Genomic DNA, 17,998 nt, shown 5'->3' on the forward strand with positions numbered 1-17,998 from the left:
TATCTAAATGTGACAGCCGTCCCCCAGTAGCCTCCCTTCTCCTTCAATACTTCCAGTGATGCCCTGTGACTCATTGGCTGTCTTAAGCCAACCATGGGCTTCAGCCATGTTTGAATTTAAAATTATTTAAGGGATAGTCCAGCATTGGTTCTGTTTAAAGGTAGCAGACAATGAATTATCTACAGCAGGAGGAATGGGAATTTGAATTAGTCTGTCCCAGAAGATAAAGCAAACAATTAGTTCAAGGTAATAGAAGACATCTGCTTTTTGGAGATTAAAAAAAAAATCTTATAAATGTCAAATTTATGCCAGCAGAATTGTTGAAAACTTTAAAGTATTTTCACAACACTGTTATTTAAAGGGAGGAGGGTTAATTAGAGAGGAAATGAGGGATATGAGGCGGTACGCTGCCAATTATCTTCCCTCGTTAAACACTAAGAATGGATCAAGAAAAACCTTTCAGATCAGTTGCTACCAAACAGTAAGGATGTGTAAAATTGAACAAATAGCTTTTATTGAAGCAACTATAATGTTTACTTAATAAGATAATAACACTTACTGAAAATGGTCTACATCTTTCATTCTCAAAAAGCTTTTAGAGGATGTTATCCCACAGAGGTAACCCACATTTATAGTCACAGGAAAAATTTCAGACAGGTTTTCAGAATTTTGTATTATCCTTAAGAATTTTTTATTTCCAGTTTTATCCTGTTCAGGGTCACAGTGGGTGGGGTCAAGCCTCTCCCCTCTGTCAGGCAGAGGTACCAGCTTTAGTCCAGCTTTATATTAAAGCAAGCTATGTTTCTATTTTTGCATGTTATGCAAATAAAATAAAATGGCTCAAACGTTAAGCTTCAAAGACAGTGGCAGATGTTTTTTTTTTAGACAATACCAGAGGGATTTTTTTTTTTTTCTGGCTGGAGTTTCCAACTGCAGTTTCCGATCTAGAATACTGATATGAGGCAAATGTCACCATTGTCATTCAGTTTGTAGCAAGGTTTGCATTTAAATATGAGGTTCAGTTTATAAACTGGTAAGTTTTTATGTATTTCATTTGTCTGCTGGGATAAAAATTGGGAAAGAAAAAAAAATCTGTCATTGGCTTCGTACCTGGAAGGAGGAGGAGGATTCCTAAATTCAAATTCAACTCTGATTTCTATTTTCTTGTAAAGTGTTCCAGATAGAGGAGCATTCAGATTTGGGGGACTGATATTTAAATGACCAGAGCTCTTTATTCATGCATGTGTGCCTGCGCTACTCTAGCTGGCGGTAAAATAAAGGGAGACAGGCCCCGCATGCAGCGAGAGCTACGACTGGCAGAAAAGAGAAGTGGGTCATCTATATGCCAGCTGTGCAGTCGGCATTAAACTTCCCCACTGCCTCGACAGCGGAGAACACATAACGTGAGAAAGAGAATTAGCAGAATACTATTGTATATTTCTTTTTTTTCACAGAGAAAGTGTCAATTTAAATGATAAAGAAACAAAAAGGATAAGCTGCATTATGTCCAGTGTAAGCCATAGATAGAGATACAGCAGTAGGACAAGTTTGGGAAAAAAGACAGATGAAAGCAGACAGAGTAAATAAGTAAAACGGAGGCCCTGAGATGGAGTTCTTATCAGCAGAATAAAGTGACAAAAATGAGGTCAACTGTGCTTTTCACTAGATTTTTCTCCAGATGTTCTTGTAGTTTACTGTGCTGAGCACTACAGACGACTTCACAGAGCTTCTCTTTTGTTGCATAATCCACTTGAAACACAACCAGCCGAGTTAGTTTGATTGTGTAACTGTTTCTACTCGTAATGTCATTGGAGTTTTCTAGACGTGTGGAACTAAAACGCGGTTCGCTTCTGTGCTCTGGTTCGTTTCCTAAACACACATGCCAGCAACACCAAGAGTGTGGAAGAATTGGGACAAAGGACTAAATAACTTCATTGCACTTAAGTTTAAGGCGAACATGTTTGCAGTGGAAAGCAATGTAAACTTAAGGCAGCATGGATTAAAATGTCTAGAATATCTTACAAAAAAAAGACTAGATTAAAAGTCACTCATTGCAATTCCTTGTGTAAATAACCAAACATAAAACACAATTGAATGCATTCTCCTCCAGCCTATAAATAATAATATAAAACAATTCCTCTAGTATTCGTACACAGTTTGAGCAGCATGTTTGCAGACATGTTGCCTAACCTCTACCACAGTTGACATCAGCTGCCTCACCCAGCCAGAGTTAAAACAAAATGAAAACACTGCTTTTGTTCTTTTTGCATTTCAGCACAGTGAGACCCGACCTCTGTTTGAAGGTAGAATGGTTGCAGGTAATTGCAGTAAATTCCTTCCTTGAAGGGAACATGTGCTCCTTTTCTCTGCTATGGATTTATTAGCCTCCTTTCCATGTCAGTTGGTTTGTTAGGGTTTTTTTTCCACTAACATGAGAAGATTATAGAGGCAAAATAATAGGGAAAATAACAAAAAACATAGATTAAAGCACTGAGAGGCTGTGAAAAGAGAGTAAAAAAAAACAAGATAGGAGATGAAACAAGAGGATTGAAAGGCCAGTCTGGTCTGTAGGAGTAGATTAGTATTTAGGGGGGATGACCACCACGGGATCACCCTTCTTTGGCCGCCACATAAGCACCTGGGCATCATTGGCGTTGGGTTTCACCATGGCGTTGGGGGGGATGGGTTCATTCTTGCCCAATATTTGAGGCTGTTCCTGAGCCACAGGCTCCTTTAAAACAGCCCTTTGACCCAGAGGTTTCTCTGGGTCCACATGAATGTCAAGCCGCATCCTCCAGCGGATTGTCCGGAGGACGACTGTCTCTGAGGTGGCCTGGTTGATGGCAACTAGCCAGGTGGTAAAACTCTGGTTGCGCTGGATGCTGCTGAGCAGTGGCAGGTTGCTGTCGCTGACCGGCACTCCCCAGGTGACACTGGGGTAAAAATTGTCATTCATGTTAACTGTGAACTTGCTGTCCCTCTTTGTGGGCCCCACCACGGTGAAGGTCTCTGTTGTGTTGCCATACCAGGGGTAGTTGACGCCATCCGAGTCACTTATTGCACGGATCTTACTGTCTCGCAGGTCAGGAAGCTCCCAACTTGACCTAGGTGTAAGGAAATGACACAAATGATGATTTAAAAAGAAACAGAGCCTCTTTTAGATTCCTCAGGGTCAAAGATTTCCAAACTCTATCTTGAAAATACCGTGTTAAGTTTCCCTGATTTCCTCTTTAGAAGGTCGTATTTTAAAACCTTTAGACCCACAACTGTTATATACCCCAAGGAAACTCTAAATGATTAGTATAGGGTGGTTTTAAGATTGAAGGACAATGAAAAAAGAAAAAAACATTTAAAATGCAAAAAACAAAGGCAATTTGATAAAACTGTTTTACAAAAGCAGGTTGACTCATCTCCCTTACTCATTATAAATCAGGCAAAATACAACAGAAGACTTTATCACTGCTTTGGGATGTTCAGACCTGGTCTGAACCAGCGACATGCAAACACAGCCAGGTATCAAACAATGTTTGTTCCCATGATGCTCCTATTTATAGAAACCACACACCACTGAGTTTTTCTAAATTAACCTAACTGATACCTCATTAAATGAACCCATCAAATCCACATTTACTCGAGAGAGCAGAAAGTGAGAAAAAAAGCAAGGATTAAAAAAAAACTTTTAATAGGCAACCAAAAGTTTTACTCGGTAATTTCATAACCATTTGGGAAGTCCATGTAATCCATGGTGTAAAAATTCTTAAGAGTTGAAAATCTCAACTTGTGTGGGCCTTGAATTTACATATAGTGCGCATCAGTCCAGGTCATTTGTACTTAGAGAAATTGCAGCACAACTGATATCTTAGAAGTCTGGGTTTAGCTGCAAAATTCAGTAAATTGAGTTGTTTTTTAAGTTAAGCCGAAGAACCATCCTGATATTAATCTGAAATATTTTTTTCTGGAACAGTATTGAACTTTTCAATTTTAGCATGTTTAAAAAAAGTTATGAAGAACCTTTACAAATAGTCTTGTTGCTAAATAAGAGGGATAGGCATGCGCCGACTGCAAAAAGTGATCATTTTAAACACATAAATTCATTTACATTCCTTTTTCCCATATATTTGTGAGGATCTGCAAAATGCTTTAAAAAATGAAGGTAGCCTAAACACCCACTAAACAATTTAGAAAAGGCATAACCAGAGGTCCCAAAATCAGTGGCATATTTTATTAAACCAACTTCACTAAAGCATTTCTTACCTCAAATTTTACCTTTGAAGTACAATTTGAGGTAAAAAAATGTCAAATAACTTAAGTTATTATTATCTGCAATGGACTGGCGACCTGTCCAGGGTGTACCCTGCCTCTCGCCCATTGACTGCTGGAGATAGGCACCCCTCGCGACCCCACTTGGGACAAGCGTGTAAGAAAATGGATAGATGGATGGATGGAACTTAAGTTATTATTTCACATCTACTCCATAGCATGCAACATGGAGGCCATTTTCTTTTAGCCACGCTTTAAAATTGGAAATTTTTGTTGATTTTGTAACATAACCACTATGTTATTTTTTCACCTTTTGTATAAAGCACTTTAAACTGTACCAATGATATACTGTCTGGTAGAACAGTTATGTCTTGGATAAAATTATTTCAAAACTCCACTGGGTAAAAAATGATGATGTAAATTAATATGCTGGGTTTTTTTGGTGTGGAAACATTTTTGAATAAAAAGGGGTGTGTGCATCGGCGCGCGCGGCTCGACAGGTGAGAAAGACGCGCACTGACAGGTCTGTGCAGCGGGAGATTTTGTCTTGTTGTCCGTTAAAAAGAAATCGAAAAATAAAGGAAGAAAGATGAACCACGGACAGAGTTTGTCCCAGCGCCGCAGATCACCGCAGAGATTTGAGGTAAACTGATTGTCGGAGTTTGCACCCAGAGGACGCCGCCCGGTGCAAAGAGACGCCGCCCAGGGGGAAAAAAGGACGCTCCGGTGAGATCTGGACCTTATTTTTCCTTTTGGGGATTTTTGGTGGTACCACTCTTTTTCTAATCCTTTTTTGGGGCGGGTTTACTGTTTGGATTTTTCGTTTAGCAAAAGACTTTGGACTGAAACGGTTCCAGGATTTTACTTTGGGTTCGAAGTGTATGGAACTCCTGTTGGGACATTATTATAAGAAGAAAAAAGAGACGGACAGTTTTGGACTTTCAGTTATTAGCGATGTTTTTGTTTGTTTTTTGCGGATATAAATTGAGACTTTGAGTTTACTTATAAACTGGTTGTGAAGGTTTTTTGGTTTATTTATCATTTATATTGAAATATTATTGAATTAAACTTTGGATTTCCTCGGTAATAGTTTTTTTTATTATTATTATTATTATTTTAAATAAATCTTTGTTTTTCCTTAAAATTGTAATATTTTGCCTGATTTCCTGTGAAAAAACCCCCTTGAGTTTTTGTGAGTTCCGCTTTAATCTGGCTGAATTTTACAAAATGGTGGCCAGTATGGGGCCAGGAATATAATATCAGGTTTTGTGTTACATGAGGTGATACATTTAAAGAGAATCTTGTTTTACATTTGGATTTATTTAATTTGAGTGTTTTTTCTTTTAAGATGGATAACACACCCTCTCAATCACAACATGCTGAGGAAAGAGATATTGATCAGGATGAGGAAGAAAATGGAGCAGGTCTTCTTGTAGATCAGGAAGAGGCAATTAGCACCAGAGGGGGAGAAACCTGGGTTACTAGGAGAAATCCAGTAGGTGAAATAACTTCTCTGATTAGCTCCCTTTATGTATCAGATAATGATGTTGAAGAAAGAGAAGACGAGGAGGAGGAATATCTCACTATGTCAGACATAAATTGTATCAGGAATGATTTAACCAACATGGGGGTTAGGATTTCATCATTGGAAGAAGATTTTAGGGCGTCTGTAGAAAGTGCTTTGAATAGGGAGCAAAACATCAGGACATATGTAGACAGAAATGTTGAGGCCCTGGAGCAATGCATGAACACAGCCTTTAAGGAATTTGAAGCTAAGATCGTAGACTGTTTGCTGCGACGAGATGAGAAGTGGAAGGCTGAGATAGAGAGGTTGAAGCGCGCTAGACTCTCTACAGCTATTCATTCCCTTGATAGTGGCAGACCAAGTCTCCCTGTGCCATCTGATCATCTCTCTTCTACCATGAAACATACTATCCCTGAAACATCATCTCCACCTTTAGCCCTACCTGTTCAAAGGGTACCACAAGGAAGCTTTGGATCTTCATGCCTTCAAAGGACGGATCAATCTACCACCTACATCCCTCCAGGAGCAGTTCCAGTCACGCCATCAACAAACTGTGGGATAGTAGACCTCCCGGCATTGACCTCCAATCAGACAGTTCCAACCTCAAGTAGAACATCTGTAGTCATTTCCAAGCCACCTGTGCACATGGAGTTTCCCACATTTGAGGGTGCAGAAGAGGTTTCTGATGTCTTAAATTTCATTGATCAGTGCGAGACATTCCTAACAGTACGGCCCCTGTCTGATCCTGAACTATTGGGAGCCTTAACAGCTGTCTTAAAGGGCTCTGCTCGGTACTGGTGGAGTGTGGCTAAAAACAAGGTTCACAACTGGCTTGAATTTAAAAATGCCTTTTGTGCTGCTTTTCTGCCTCCCGATTATCTGTCAGAGGTGGAAGAGAAATTGAGAGACATGGTCCAGTTGCCAGAGCAATGTCTGAGAGATTTCGCCTTTGAGTATCAAGCACTATGTCTAAGATGGAAGCCAGACATCAGTGAGACGGAGCTTGTAAGAAGGATTTTAAACAACTGCAATCCGAAGATAGCAGGCTGTCTTCGTGGCACAGTCAACTCTATTGATCAGCTAATAAAGGTGGGATCCCAGGTTGAAAAAGACTGTGCTGGTGTAAAAATCTACTGGGGTAAAGTGGATCAGCATAAAGCCAAAGGAAAAGGCCCAGCAAGACCTAAGGCGAACCCCAGAAAGCCAGCCGACTCTGTATCTGTGGTTCAGCGAGGCCCTGCATCCTCTCTCCTTCATGTTCCCATAGAGGTGCGTGACAGGATGTATAATGCTGTTCTGGATACAGCTTGCACCTATTCCCTGATGAGAAATAGTCAGTGGAAAATAATTGCTCGAGAAGGGGAGGTTTTAAAGCCAGCTGACAACCAGAAGTTTGCTCTTGCCAATGGCAAAACCTACAGCGCTTTGGGGAAAGCGACAATCATTTACAGTTGGCATGGGATGATGTGGTCTTTAGAGACTTTTGTGGTTGAGGATAATAATCTCACCTTTCCCATCATCCTAGGACTAGACTTTTTGACCAAAACTTCTACCATTATCACCCTAGGTGACCACACGTATGGGGTAAAAGGTCCAAAAGGTTATACCTTTTATCCTTTTTCATCATCAGCTGCTCCAGCATCGCCTGTGCATGCTACTCCTTCTCCACTTTCTTTGATCCTGGCTCTGCCCATGGAAGAGGACAAAATACCCAACACAGAATTGTATCTAAGGCAGACTCAACATCCACCAGAAGTCCAGAAGCTTCTGAAGGCCTGGCCATCTGTATGCTTGGAGACATTGGGTAGAACATCTGTGGAAGAACACCGGATAATAACTACCGATGACATACCCATTCGCTGCAGAGCTTACCGGGTGTCTCCTTTCAAGCGGCAAATAATAAAGGAGCATATTGAGGCAATGCTCAAAGACGATATTATAGAGCCATCACAGTCATCATGGGGATCTCCGGTTGTCCTTGTTCCCAAACCAGACAAATCTTTTCGATTTTGTGTGGACTACAGAGCTTTGAACACCAAAACTCTTCAGGATGCCTATCCCATGCCCATCATACATGAGCTGTTGGAGTCAATGACTGGAGCAAACATTTTCAGCACCCTGGACTTGAAGTCTGGATATTGGCAGATGGCAGTGGCAGATGACAGCAAAGCAAAAACTGCTGTTATTACTCCATTTGGACTTTATCAATTTAAGTGTATGCCATTTGGATTGAAAAACGCTGGAGCATCCTTTCAACGTTTAATGGAGAAAGTTTTAGGAGAGCTACGGGGAAAGATCTGCTGTGTCTACATCGATGATGTGATTGTTTTCTCAGCCTCTGCTGAGCAACACATGAAGGACCTGGACACAGTCTTTGAAAAGCTCTCCCATGCCAATCTGACCCTCAATCTTAAAAAATGCAACTTTTTCCAGCAAGAACTCAAGTTTCTTGGACACATTGTGTCGGCAAAAGGTGTTCAAGTGGATCCAGAAAAAACCCAGGCCATTACGGTTTATCCAACTCCAACTAACCAGAAAACTCTACAGAGATTCCTTGGAATGGTAGGCTGGTACCACAAGTTCATCTCACATTTTGCAGAAATAGCTACACCTCTTTATCAGCTGCTCAAGAAAGATGCAAAGTGGGAGTGGACAGTTGACTGCCATCATGCTTTCATGGAGCTGAAGAAAGCTTTGGTGGAATCACCCATCCTGGGACAGCCAGATTTCAAGTTGCCTTTCGAAATTCATACGGACGCCAGTGACGTTGGTCTGGGGGCCGTCCTGGTCCAACCAACAACTGATGGAGAAAAAGTTATTGCTTTCGCTTCAAGATCATTGAAGGGAGCAGAACAGAACTACTCCACCTCAGAGAAAGAATGCTTGGCAGTTGTTTGGGCAGTAGAAAAGTGGCGGCACTTTGTAGAGGGTACAAAGTTTACCATTTACACCGACCATGCTGCCCTAACCTGGGCATTCAATTGCCCTAGAACCAGTTCTAGGTTAACACGCTGGGTGCTGAGGTTGCAAGATTTCAGTTTTGAAGTGAGATATAGAAAAGGAATGCACAATGTAGTGCCTGATGCCCTGTCCCGAGCGTTGCCTTCTGACCCGCCCGGACCAGCACATGTAGCCCTGAACTCTGCTAATGCCTTGTTAGGTTTACCCCTATCAATGGCAGAAATCAAGGAAGAGCAGGAAAAAGACTCAGACCTCATGGAGATGGTTCAGGATCCAAGATACCAGAGGCCTGACAGGATCCTCTTCCACGAAGTCCACGATCTCTGGTATAGGAAAACCCCACTTAAAGATGGCATGAAATATCAGTTGGTGGTTCCCAAGTCATTGGTTCCTCAATTTCTCCAGTATTTCCATGATCGACCACTGAGTGGACATCTGGGCAGACTAAAGACACTCCTCCGGCTGTTGGAGGTAGCCTGGTGGCCGTCGGTTCGTAAAGATGTATGGACTCATGTAAAGAATTGTGCAGTTTGTCAGAAGTACAAACCAGAAAATCAAGCTCCAGCTGGATTCCTGCAACCCACATCTCTGACAGAACCCTGGGGAAAACTTGGGGTCGACTTAATGGGACCTTTTCCACGCAGTAAAAAAGGAAACATCTTCCTTTTTGTGGTGATCGACTACTTCACGAAGTGGGTGGAAATTTTTCCTTTAAGAGACAGCAAGACACAGAGGCTCATCACTATCCTCCGGGAGGAGATATTTACTCGTTTTGGAGTTCCTCAAAGCATTGTGTCAGATCGTGGCCCCCAGTTTACCAGTCAAGAGATGTCCAATTTTTGCTCTATGTGGGGGGTAAAGCACTATTTTACCACCAGCTATCACCCCCAATCCAACTTAACTGAGCGGGCTAACAGAACTATCAAAACAATGATAGCCTCATTTGTTGGACAGAACCACAATCAGTGGGAAAAAAACATATATGGGAGTTCCGTTTTGCCATCAATGGTGCTCAACATGAGACCACAGGGAGAGCCCCTGCAGAACTAATGTTGGGACGTCAACTTCAAGGGCCGTTGGAGAGGATGATAGCCAAACCACCATCACCTCAGCAAACCATATATAAGTTGATGGAGCGACACAGTGAGATGAAGGAAGAAGTCAAACGGAAATTTGGGATAAGTCAAGCCCGACAAGCCAAATATTACAATGCCCGGAGGAGAGGTGCACAGTTCCGGCCGGGAGATTTGGTCTGGGTAAGGTCTCATCCTCTTTCCAAAGCAATAGATGGTTTTTCCTCAAAGCTAGCGCCAAAGTGGTCAGGTCCAGCTACAGTGAGGAAACAGTTAGGCCCAGTAAATTATCAGCTCCAGTGGAGAGACCAGCACACAGAGATAGTTAATGTGGTTAACTTAAAGCCCTATTTTGGAGTTCAACCTCCTTTGCCTCCGGCTGGGGGGGGGGGGATTGTAACATAACCACTATGTTATTTTTTCACCTTTTGTATAAAGCACTTTAAACTGTACCAATGATATACTGTCTGGTAGAACAGTTATGTCTTGGATAAAATTATTTCAAAACTCCACTGGGTAAAAAATGATGATGTAAATTAATATGCTGGGTTTTTTTGGTGTGGAAACATTTTTGAATAAAAAGGGGTGTGTGCATCGGCGCGCGCGGCTCGACAGGTGAGAAAGACGCGCACTGACAGGTCTGTGCAGCGGGAGATTTTGTCTTGTTGTCCGTTAAAAAGAAATCGAAAAATAAAGGAAGAAAGATGAACCACGGACAGAGTTTGTCCCAGCGCCGCAGATCACCGCAGAGATTTGAGGTAAACTGATTGTCGGAGTTTGCACCCAGAGGACGCCGCCCGGTGCAAAGAGACGCCGCCCAGGGGGAAAAAAGGACGCTCCGGTGAGATCTGGACCTTATTTTTCTTTTTGGGGATTTTTGGTGGTACCACTCTTTTTCTAATCCTTTTTTGGGGCGGGTTTACTGTTTGGATTTTTCGTTTTGCAAAAGACTTTGGACTGAAACGGTTCCAGGATTTTACTTTGGGTTCGAAGTGTATGGAACTCCTGTTGGGACATTATTATAAGAAGAAAAAAGAGACGGACAGTTTTGGACTTTCAGTTATTAGCGATGTTTTTGTTTGTTTTTTGCGGATATAAATTGAGACTTTGAGTTTACTTATAAACTGGTTGTGAAGGTTTTTTGGTTTATTTATCATTTATATTGAAATATTATTGAATTAAACTTTGGATTTCCTCGGTAATAGTTTTTTTTATTATTATTATTATTATTTTAAATAAATCTTTGTTTTTCCTTAAAATTGTAATATTTTGCCTGATTTCCTGTGAAAAAACCCCCTTGAGTTTTTGTGAGTTCCGCTTTAATCTGGCTGAATTTTACAATTTTAAAGGAAATAATGGGAAATAAATACAATATTTCTTCCTTTAAATCAAGACTAAAAACACATTTGTTTAGGATTGCCTTCGAGTGTTCTAGTTAAACAGTTCAACTAAAACATATTTTCTTTAGTCCAACTGTTTTTAATATTCTTTTTTGTTTATTTTATTTTATTTATTTTTTTCTACTTGCTTTGATTCTGTTTTATCTTCCTGTATTTTAATCATGTAAAGCACTTTGCATTGTCTTTGTACTGAATTCTGCTATACAAATAAATTTGCCTTGCCTTGCCTTGCCTTACAGTCAGAGCAATAAGTTTCAAATTGAAAACAGTGGTGCCAATGAATATGGAGAGCATCTTCTGCTCTGATGCAGCAACCATACATTTTTCTCAAAAAAAGTTTTGCATCAGTTCTTCTCCTCAGCCTTAATTATGTTTATAAGGGAAAATGCTAAAACCATTATCTACTCCTGAGCCGTCACGACAGGTATACAAATCACCGCAGACATCTTCAGCTCACTTCCTGTTTTCATCTTCACAGCATGCCTTTTTTAAGATGGTATCCAACATGTGTATTAAGTCCTTCCTGACAGAAACTTCCGTCTGCGACCGCAGCCCTTTAAGATTTCTAAACGATGCTTGTATTTATGGTGGCAAATGGTTTGAAACCATCCAGTTTTAATGAGTATATAGTCACAGTATAACTGATACTTCACTATCCATGTGCATCTGTCTGCATGTTTGTGTTTATATCAAGAAAACCGAAGGGTCTAATGTGCATCATGTAAGTATGAGGCCTTAATATCAGTTTCTTGTTCCTGTTTCATTTCTGCTCACATGCAAAAAGATGCACACAGACTGTCGAAACCAACCAAATTGTACCTCACTATAGCCCAAGGGTGTACATGGGAGTGATGAATGTGCAGAGAATTCTGAGTGCATCAGCCAAAGCCAACAGAGAAATTATCCATATTACCATCCTCAGCTTTTCTGCAGAATTACAGCGTGCTGGGCCTGTATTACCACCCAAAAAGACTACGTGGTATGAGATTCAGCCAGCAAGAATTCATCTCCTGCATCTTAAGATTAACTTCTAAACTGTTCAAATATTAGGATATGAGTTCATTTTGGGGTTTAGTAGTTGTAGACTTTGTAATGTTTCAGAGAATATAGTCTTCACCCTCAAACGTTTTAACTAATAGTGTTGTTGCTAGGCATATGCTTTAAGTCGCTGAGGGGTTCAGTTTGCTGGGTTGATATGCAGTTATGAAAATAAAAACTTTTTGCCCTGAGAAATCCCAATAACTCCAACAGAGCCCAATATATTACATAACCTTGCCCTGAAAAGGGTTTCTACTTTTACAATAGTCTTTAAACATTTCTAGTGGCACAAATAGGGTAAATATTTACATATATACAGAGGTGCATTTTTATCATTTTATATATAAGTCATGTTTTTTTGTTTGTTTGTTTGTTTATGACGGGATAGAGAACCCAAGGGTGATAAAAAATCCAAACTCCAGGCAGCAAACCCCCTGACTGGAATTCAAATCGAGGATCTTATTGGTCCAAAGCAAAAGCTCAACTAGCTTCACTGTGCAGCCTAAAGCATCACCAATACGTTAAATGTTTTCAGTTGTTTAGCTAACTGTGGGGCACTGAAATAATGCACCATAAATTCTGGACTCATTACACACTTACTGATACATTTTGAGTTAGTATTTCTCATTCATTTTGGGGATTATGGTTTCCGGAAAATAAAAACCCTGAGATACTGTTTGTCAAACAATTCTAATATTACATAATAAAGAAATTAATCTAGAGCTATTTAGGGCCTTCCACAATCAAGAACAACATGGTTCATTTGGCAATTGTTTAAGTGGCATCACTGAAGAAGCTGAGTTTTCAGATAGATGAAGGGAGATTTAAATTGGAAAAAGGTCAAGTAGGAAAAGTGCACAAGAACTGATAATTACCACATACTTTAGAAGAACTTTGAAGCAAACACTATTCAAGAGTTCAGGGGAGATTCATAAGGCATTGGTGGGCTTGTTAAGTCAGAGCTTTAAGGCTGCTTTTGTTGCAATAAGTTCTTCTGAACAAAAAACAAAATCAAAATCCGTTTTACCCGAAGTACTTAGTAGTCTAAAGTTCTCTTTTTGGAAATCAAAGCTGAGGCAGAGCATATATGCTGTGAATTTGTGGTCCAGTGTAAAATAAATTATATAGAAAGCCATGCCATCTGCTAGTGTTGGTTCATTATGTATATAAAGTCCTAAAGTCATGGCTCCCTGATGAAACCCAGTAAGAGTTAACATTAGCTAAAGAGCCAATACCTGCTTTAACCACCAAGCCATCTCATAGTTCATTTCAGGCAGACTGGCCTAAACCCAGAAATAATCAATAGGGTAATATCAAGAGAGAGATGAGAGACGGTGGATCCAAACAGCCACAGCATGATCATCTCCATGCCACACCAAAATGCAGAAAAAATACATATTTTTAAGTAGATTTAAACTTTTTTAAATCCTTATTTCATTGTTTTGAGTTAATACTCTAGTTTTCTGGGAAAGTGAATTTCAGTTCATCATTAAGTGTAAGCAACACTTCTTAGAATTAACAAAAAAAAAAAAAACACTGAAAAAATTGTTTTTGTATTTAAATAAATGACTGAGGCTGTTCAGTGGAGGAGTGGGTAGCACTGCTGCTACCCACTTGGGTCTTTCTGAGTTTGCATGTTCTCCCTGAGCATGTGTGGGTTCTCTCCGGGTACTCCGGCTTCCTCTAACAGTCCAAAAACATGACTGTTAGGTTAATTGGCTTCTCTAAAGTCCCCTTAAGTGTGAGTGTGTGTGTGAATGGTTGTTTGTCTTGTATGTCTCTGTGTTGCCCTGCGATGAACTGGCAACCTGTCCAGGGTGTACCCCGCCTCTCGCCCAATGGCAACTGGAGATAGGCACCAGCACCCCTCGTGACCCCACTTGGGATAAGCGTGTAAGAAAATGGATGGATAAATGACTGAACAAATGAAGCATCTGATGATATTCTGACTAGGGCTGGGCGATATGCACTTAAAATCTTAGCATAAATTGAGTAATATTCCCCCAGTTTCTAGAGTTTCTAATCATTATTGATTCAAATTTATTGTTTAGTTGATAAATCAAAATTCTTACCAGGACTAGAAACTTGTCCAGATAAAGTTAAACGATATGATAACTGCCTGTACCGCTAATTCTGACTCATTGAGATCCACCTTCTGGCTGGGTGACAAATCTAGCAATGCTAGGAAAGCACTAATGAATAACTTTCACTCATGCCAATCCACACTTGCTTCAACCTTTACTGACACACTGAAGCAGAGGCCTTATTAAGGGGGTAGAAAAAAGGTTGTGCCATGCAAAGGGGTGGGGGGGTGTCTGGATCTAATCTATGTGCTGCAGCACTCAGACATCCTTTCCTCTACGGATAAGACATGTTCTCATCAGCATGTGGTTGTCCACAATATGTTTTCATAAGATGTAGACTGGGGGTCTGTCATAGAAGAAGCAGAAAAAAGGACTCCATGGTGTTAAGCTTTTCAAGATCATTTAGTTTTTTGTTTTTTTTTTAGATAAAGCAAGAACCTAACAGGTGTTCTTGAGTAACACGGATGCTGCAAGAGTTTCGCTTCTGAGTAACATTTCCCCTGCCACGTAATTTTAGCCTCACTTCTTGCACGAAAACAGGAATTTAAACTTTACAACCAATGAAATCAAACGAAGAAAGAAAAAGTATCCCTCTCAGCAGCTCTGCTCTGACTCTTTCATAGAATATTTTCCTGCATTTTAAGTTTCAAGTTATACTAAAAGGACAACAGTAACAATTGTTCTTATAAAATTGAACCAACAAATAGCTTTCATTTATTATTTAATTTGTTATCTGTTTGTTAGATTGTTTATAGAAAGAAAAATATTCCCAATTGGTGACATAGTACAATGGCTTATCTATCGGTAAGTAGAGACTGCAGTTGCTTAGGGGCCCCCGACCTCTTAGGGGCCCCGTCACTGCAAAAAAAATCCTCTTAAACCCACCTGATACTAGTTTGACTGACCGGATATATACCCCAACACACGCCTGATTTCAACATGATGGTGAGCCGTTTAAACACGACACCAATAGCGAAGCAGACAGTGGTACTTTTAATTACTACCGTATGTTGATAACTATGTATAGTTCATCAGACGGTTGGTAAAAAATACACTCATATTATATGTTTCAAACCGCAATAAAGATCTTAAAAGAGCGACGTATATGAGTATTTTATTTTTTACAATACGATTTGGAATTGTGGGTAATCCAGCACGTAGATTAAAAAAACCATAACAGTTATGTACATGTGTTGGCGGGTAGGGGATGGCGGTGTTGTACTTCATATGGGGCCCACCCAGATAATGTTACACGATTGATATAGTATGATGGAATAAACTAATATAAAACAGAAAATTAATAAATAGAAATTTCTAAATTATATTTATATTAATTTACAGGGGCGGCGTATGGGGGTGGGGGGAGTTAGGAAGATTCTAAGGGGCCCTGGATCTGGGGTCTGGATTCATGTGTACAGCGATACAGCTGTATTTTGGGTTTTATATCAGCAGTTATTAATTTGATGGGGTGATTTTTAATGTAAAGTTCAAGGTTAATGTAAATTTTACAGTTTATTTTACAGTTTTATTGATTAATTTTTTGATTGATATATAGATATACTCACACATATATATCTAAATAGTTTATATAGGTTTATGTATGAATATATTAATACTCACATTCCTTTGTCCCCATAGGTATTGTAAAACTCCATATGGTTACACGCCTGAATCCAGCCGATGGTCCATGTCTCTTTGGTTGCTATAGGAGGCACCAGAAGCCGCGCTTGAGCTCGGAAGTGCGGCGTCCGGTAGCGCAGGACCACGTTTGACGTCTCGTCGATGCTGGTGGGGTTGGAGTCAATGGAAGCATTCAGCTCCAGGACGATAACGCTGTCTCGGAAACTCTTGGGCTTACACTTGATGCTCTGGATGCAGCCCATCGCACTGAATTGGAACACAGTCCACAAAAAAGCCCAAAGTTCTGGAGGAGAAGGAGGAGGAGGAGGTGAAGAAAGAAGCATGGAAACAGCAGGAAGAACCACCATCAGTTTTGACCTACATGTTCCTCTCTTCCTCTCCCCTAAAGCAGTCTACAAAGCCCAAAAAAAAAGTCAATAGTAGAAAAAAAGATCCAATACTGTCACTGTAGAGGCAGGCAGACCAATAGAAAAGCCTCACAGCTGCAGACCGCATGCTTTCCGGTACGAAAATGCAACTTCACTTGCAGAAGTTGGGCATCACAACTTTTCTGATGCGTACACACAAGGTTGCATGTTGTCACCCATGCAAATGTCTGTATTTAAAACAGGTAACCTAGAGGTAATTTTGGCAAGACCCGAGACAAGAGCTAAATTATTAAAAGAAACTACTAATGTTACATCTTGGGGTCTGATTTCCTTTTGTATAATTCATCAGAAGATAATCCCCAGCCAGAAGAGCCGCTGACATGAACCATGATCAAAGAACATTGTTGTAGATCAGTTAGAAACATAATAAATGTAGTCCGGGTGTATTAATCTAGTCCTCCAGTTCCTCGTGAAAATTTGATTTGACGATTTATGACAGCTGGATGTCGGATTAAGGGTTCGTGCAGTGTAAGTGCAGGCTTTTTGTCTATTTATAGCGGCTTAAAAACAGCATGCAAAAACAGGTCTACCTATGAACCAATAGTGTGTAAAGAATCCAGTGTTTTCAGCGGTGTGAGATTCCAGAGAGAGGGAGAGGAAGGCGTTGACTGTCACAGTTCTTCGGTCTTAGAGGTAATTCCGTTATCCGCTCCTCTATAGCGGCGGCGGCTGCAGTCACCGTCCCACCGAGAGAGGTTAGACATCCCCGGTAGATTTTAAGAGCGATCTCTGCGACATCCAAAGGACACCACTGGGTCAACTTTTTTGCTCCAGTTCCATATTTATTATAGAAAAATATTCAATTCCGAAATTGAAAAAAGGAAAAAAAAAATCAGACTTAATCAGCAAAAAATAAATAAATAAAGGAATGTTGTTACATTGTTCGAGCGAGCTAATCGTAGGCTTTCATTTCGGTTTTTATAAGCAGCTCTTAGAGGAGATTCCTGAGCGAGCTGCCAGGTCTCTGTCACCGTCCCATCGTAACAACGGCAGGTTCACCCAGCTGCTTGCAGCGCCACCGGGGAAGCAGCTTTATAAGCATCTCCATGACGACACTTCCGCCTTGAACGCTCTGCACGCTGGGAAACGTAGGCAGCGTCAGATTCACATTTATTACTGTATAATAGACTGTTTTATTGTAGATTTATTTACTATCACAGGGAGAATGAAAAGACTACAGAAGAGGATTAGGGCCACTGGAAAAAAAAAAGTTAACTGATTTTAAAATTTTATGTCAGTATAATATGAACAAAAAGTCAGAATTCTGACTTTAGTCTCAGAATTCTGACTTTAATCTAAGAATTCTGACTTTAGTCTCCAATTCTGACTTTTTTCTCGGAATTTTGACTTTAATCTTAGAATTCAGAGCTAATGTTAATATCTCCTGCAGTCTACCATTAATATTATAATTAACAGCATTTTTAGCCACAGCCACTGCTTTTGATGAGTGCACAAATAAAAAAAATACTGAAATAGTTTAAACAGGTGTAAAGCTACTAATACGATTTGTTAAATAATATTTCAGTTTAACAATTTCTATATCTTGTCATGTCAATGCCTATTTAACTATTTTAATTACCAATTTAAT

The 17,998-nt window shown here is 40.1% G+C and overlaps 1 protein-coding gene across 4 annotated transcripts; it reads right to left on the reverse strand.

The window, feature by feature from the left end:
* Positions 1-640: 640 nt before the first annotated feature.
* On the reverse strand, positions 641-17,550 carry fam78ab (family with sequence similarity 78 member Ab). Of its 4 annotated transcripts, none has more exons than XM_038294939.1 (3): positions 16,953-17,550; positions 15,962-16,374; positions 641-3,104 (listed from the first exon to the last, which is right to left on the reverse strand). In XM_038294939.1, the coding sequence occupies exons 2-3, from the start codon at positions 16,327-16,329 to the stop codon at positions 2,579-2,581; spliced, it is 894 nt and encodes a 297-aa protein (XP_038150867.1). In that variant the 5' UTR covers positions 16,330-16,374; positions 16,953-17,550; the 3' UTR covers positions 641-2,578. The 4 variants fall into 4 exon arrangements, with proteins under 4 accessions (XP_038150867.1, XP_038150866.1, XP_038150869.1 ...); XM_038294938.1 differs by having other exon boundaries at positions 16,941-17,550; XM_038294941.1 differs by having other exon boundaries at positions 15,962-16,265; positions 16,953-17,548.
* Positions 17,551-17,998: the final 448 nt, after the last annotated feature.

Source organism: Cyprinodon tularosa, unplaced genomic scaffold, assembly GCF_016077235.1.
Source record: "Cyprinodon tularosa strain WSP-4 unplaced genomic scaffold, ASM1607723v1 ctg349, whole genome shotgun sequence".
NCBI lineage: Eukaryota > Metazoa > Chordata > Actinopteri > Cyprinodontiformes > Cyprinodontidae > Cyprinodon > Cyprinodon tularosa.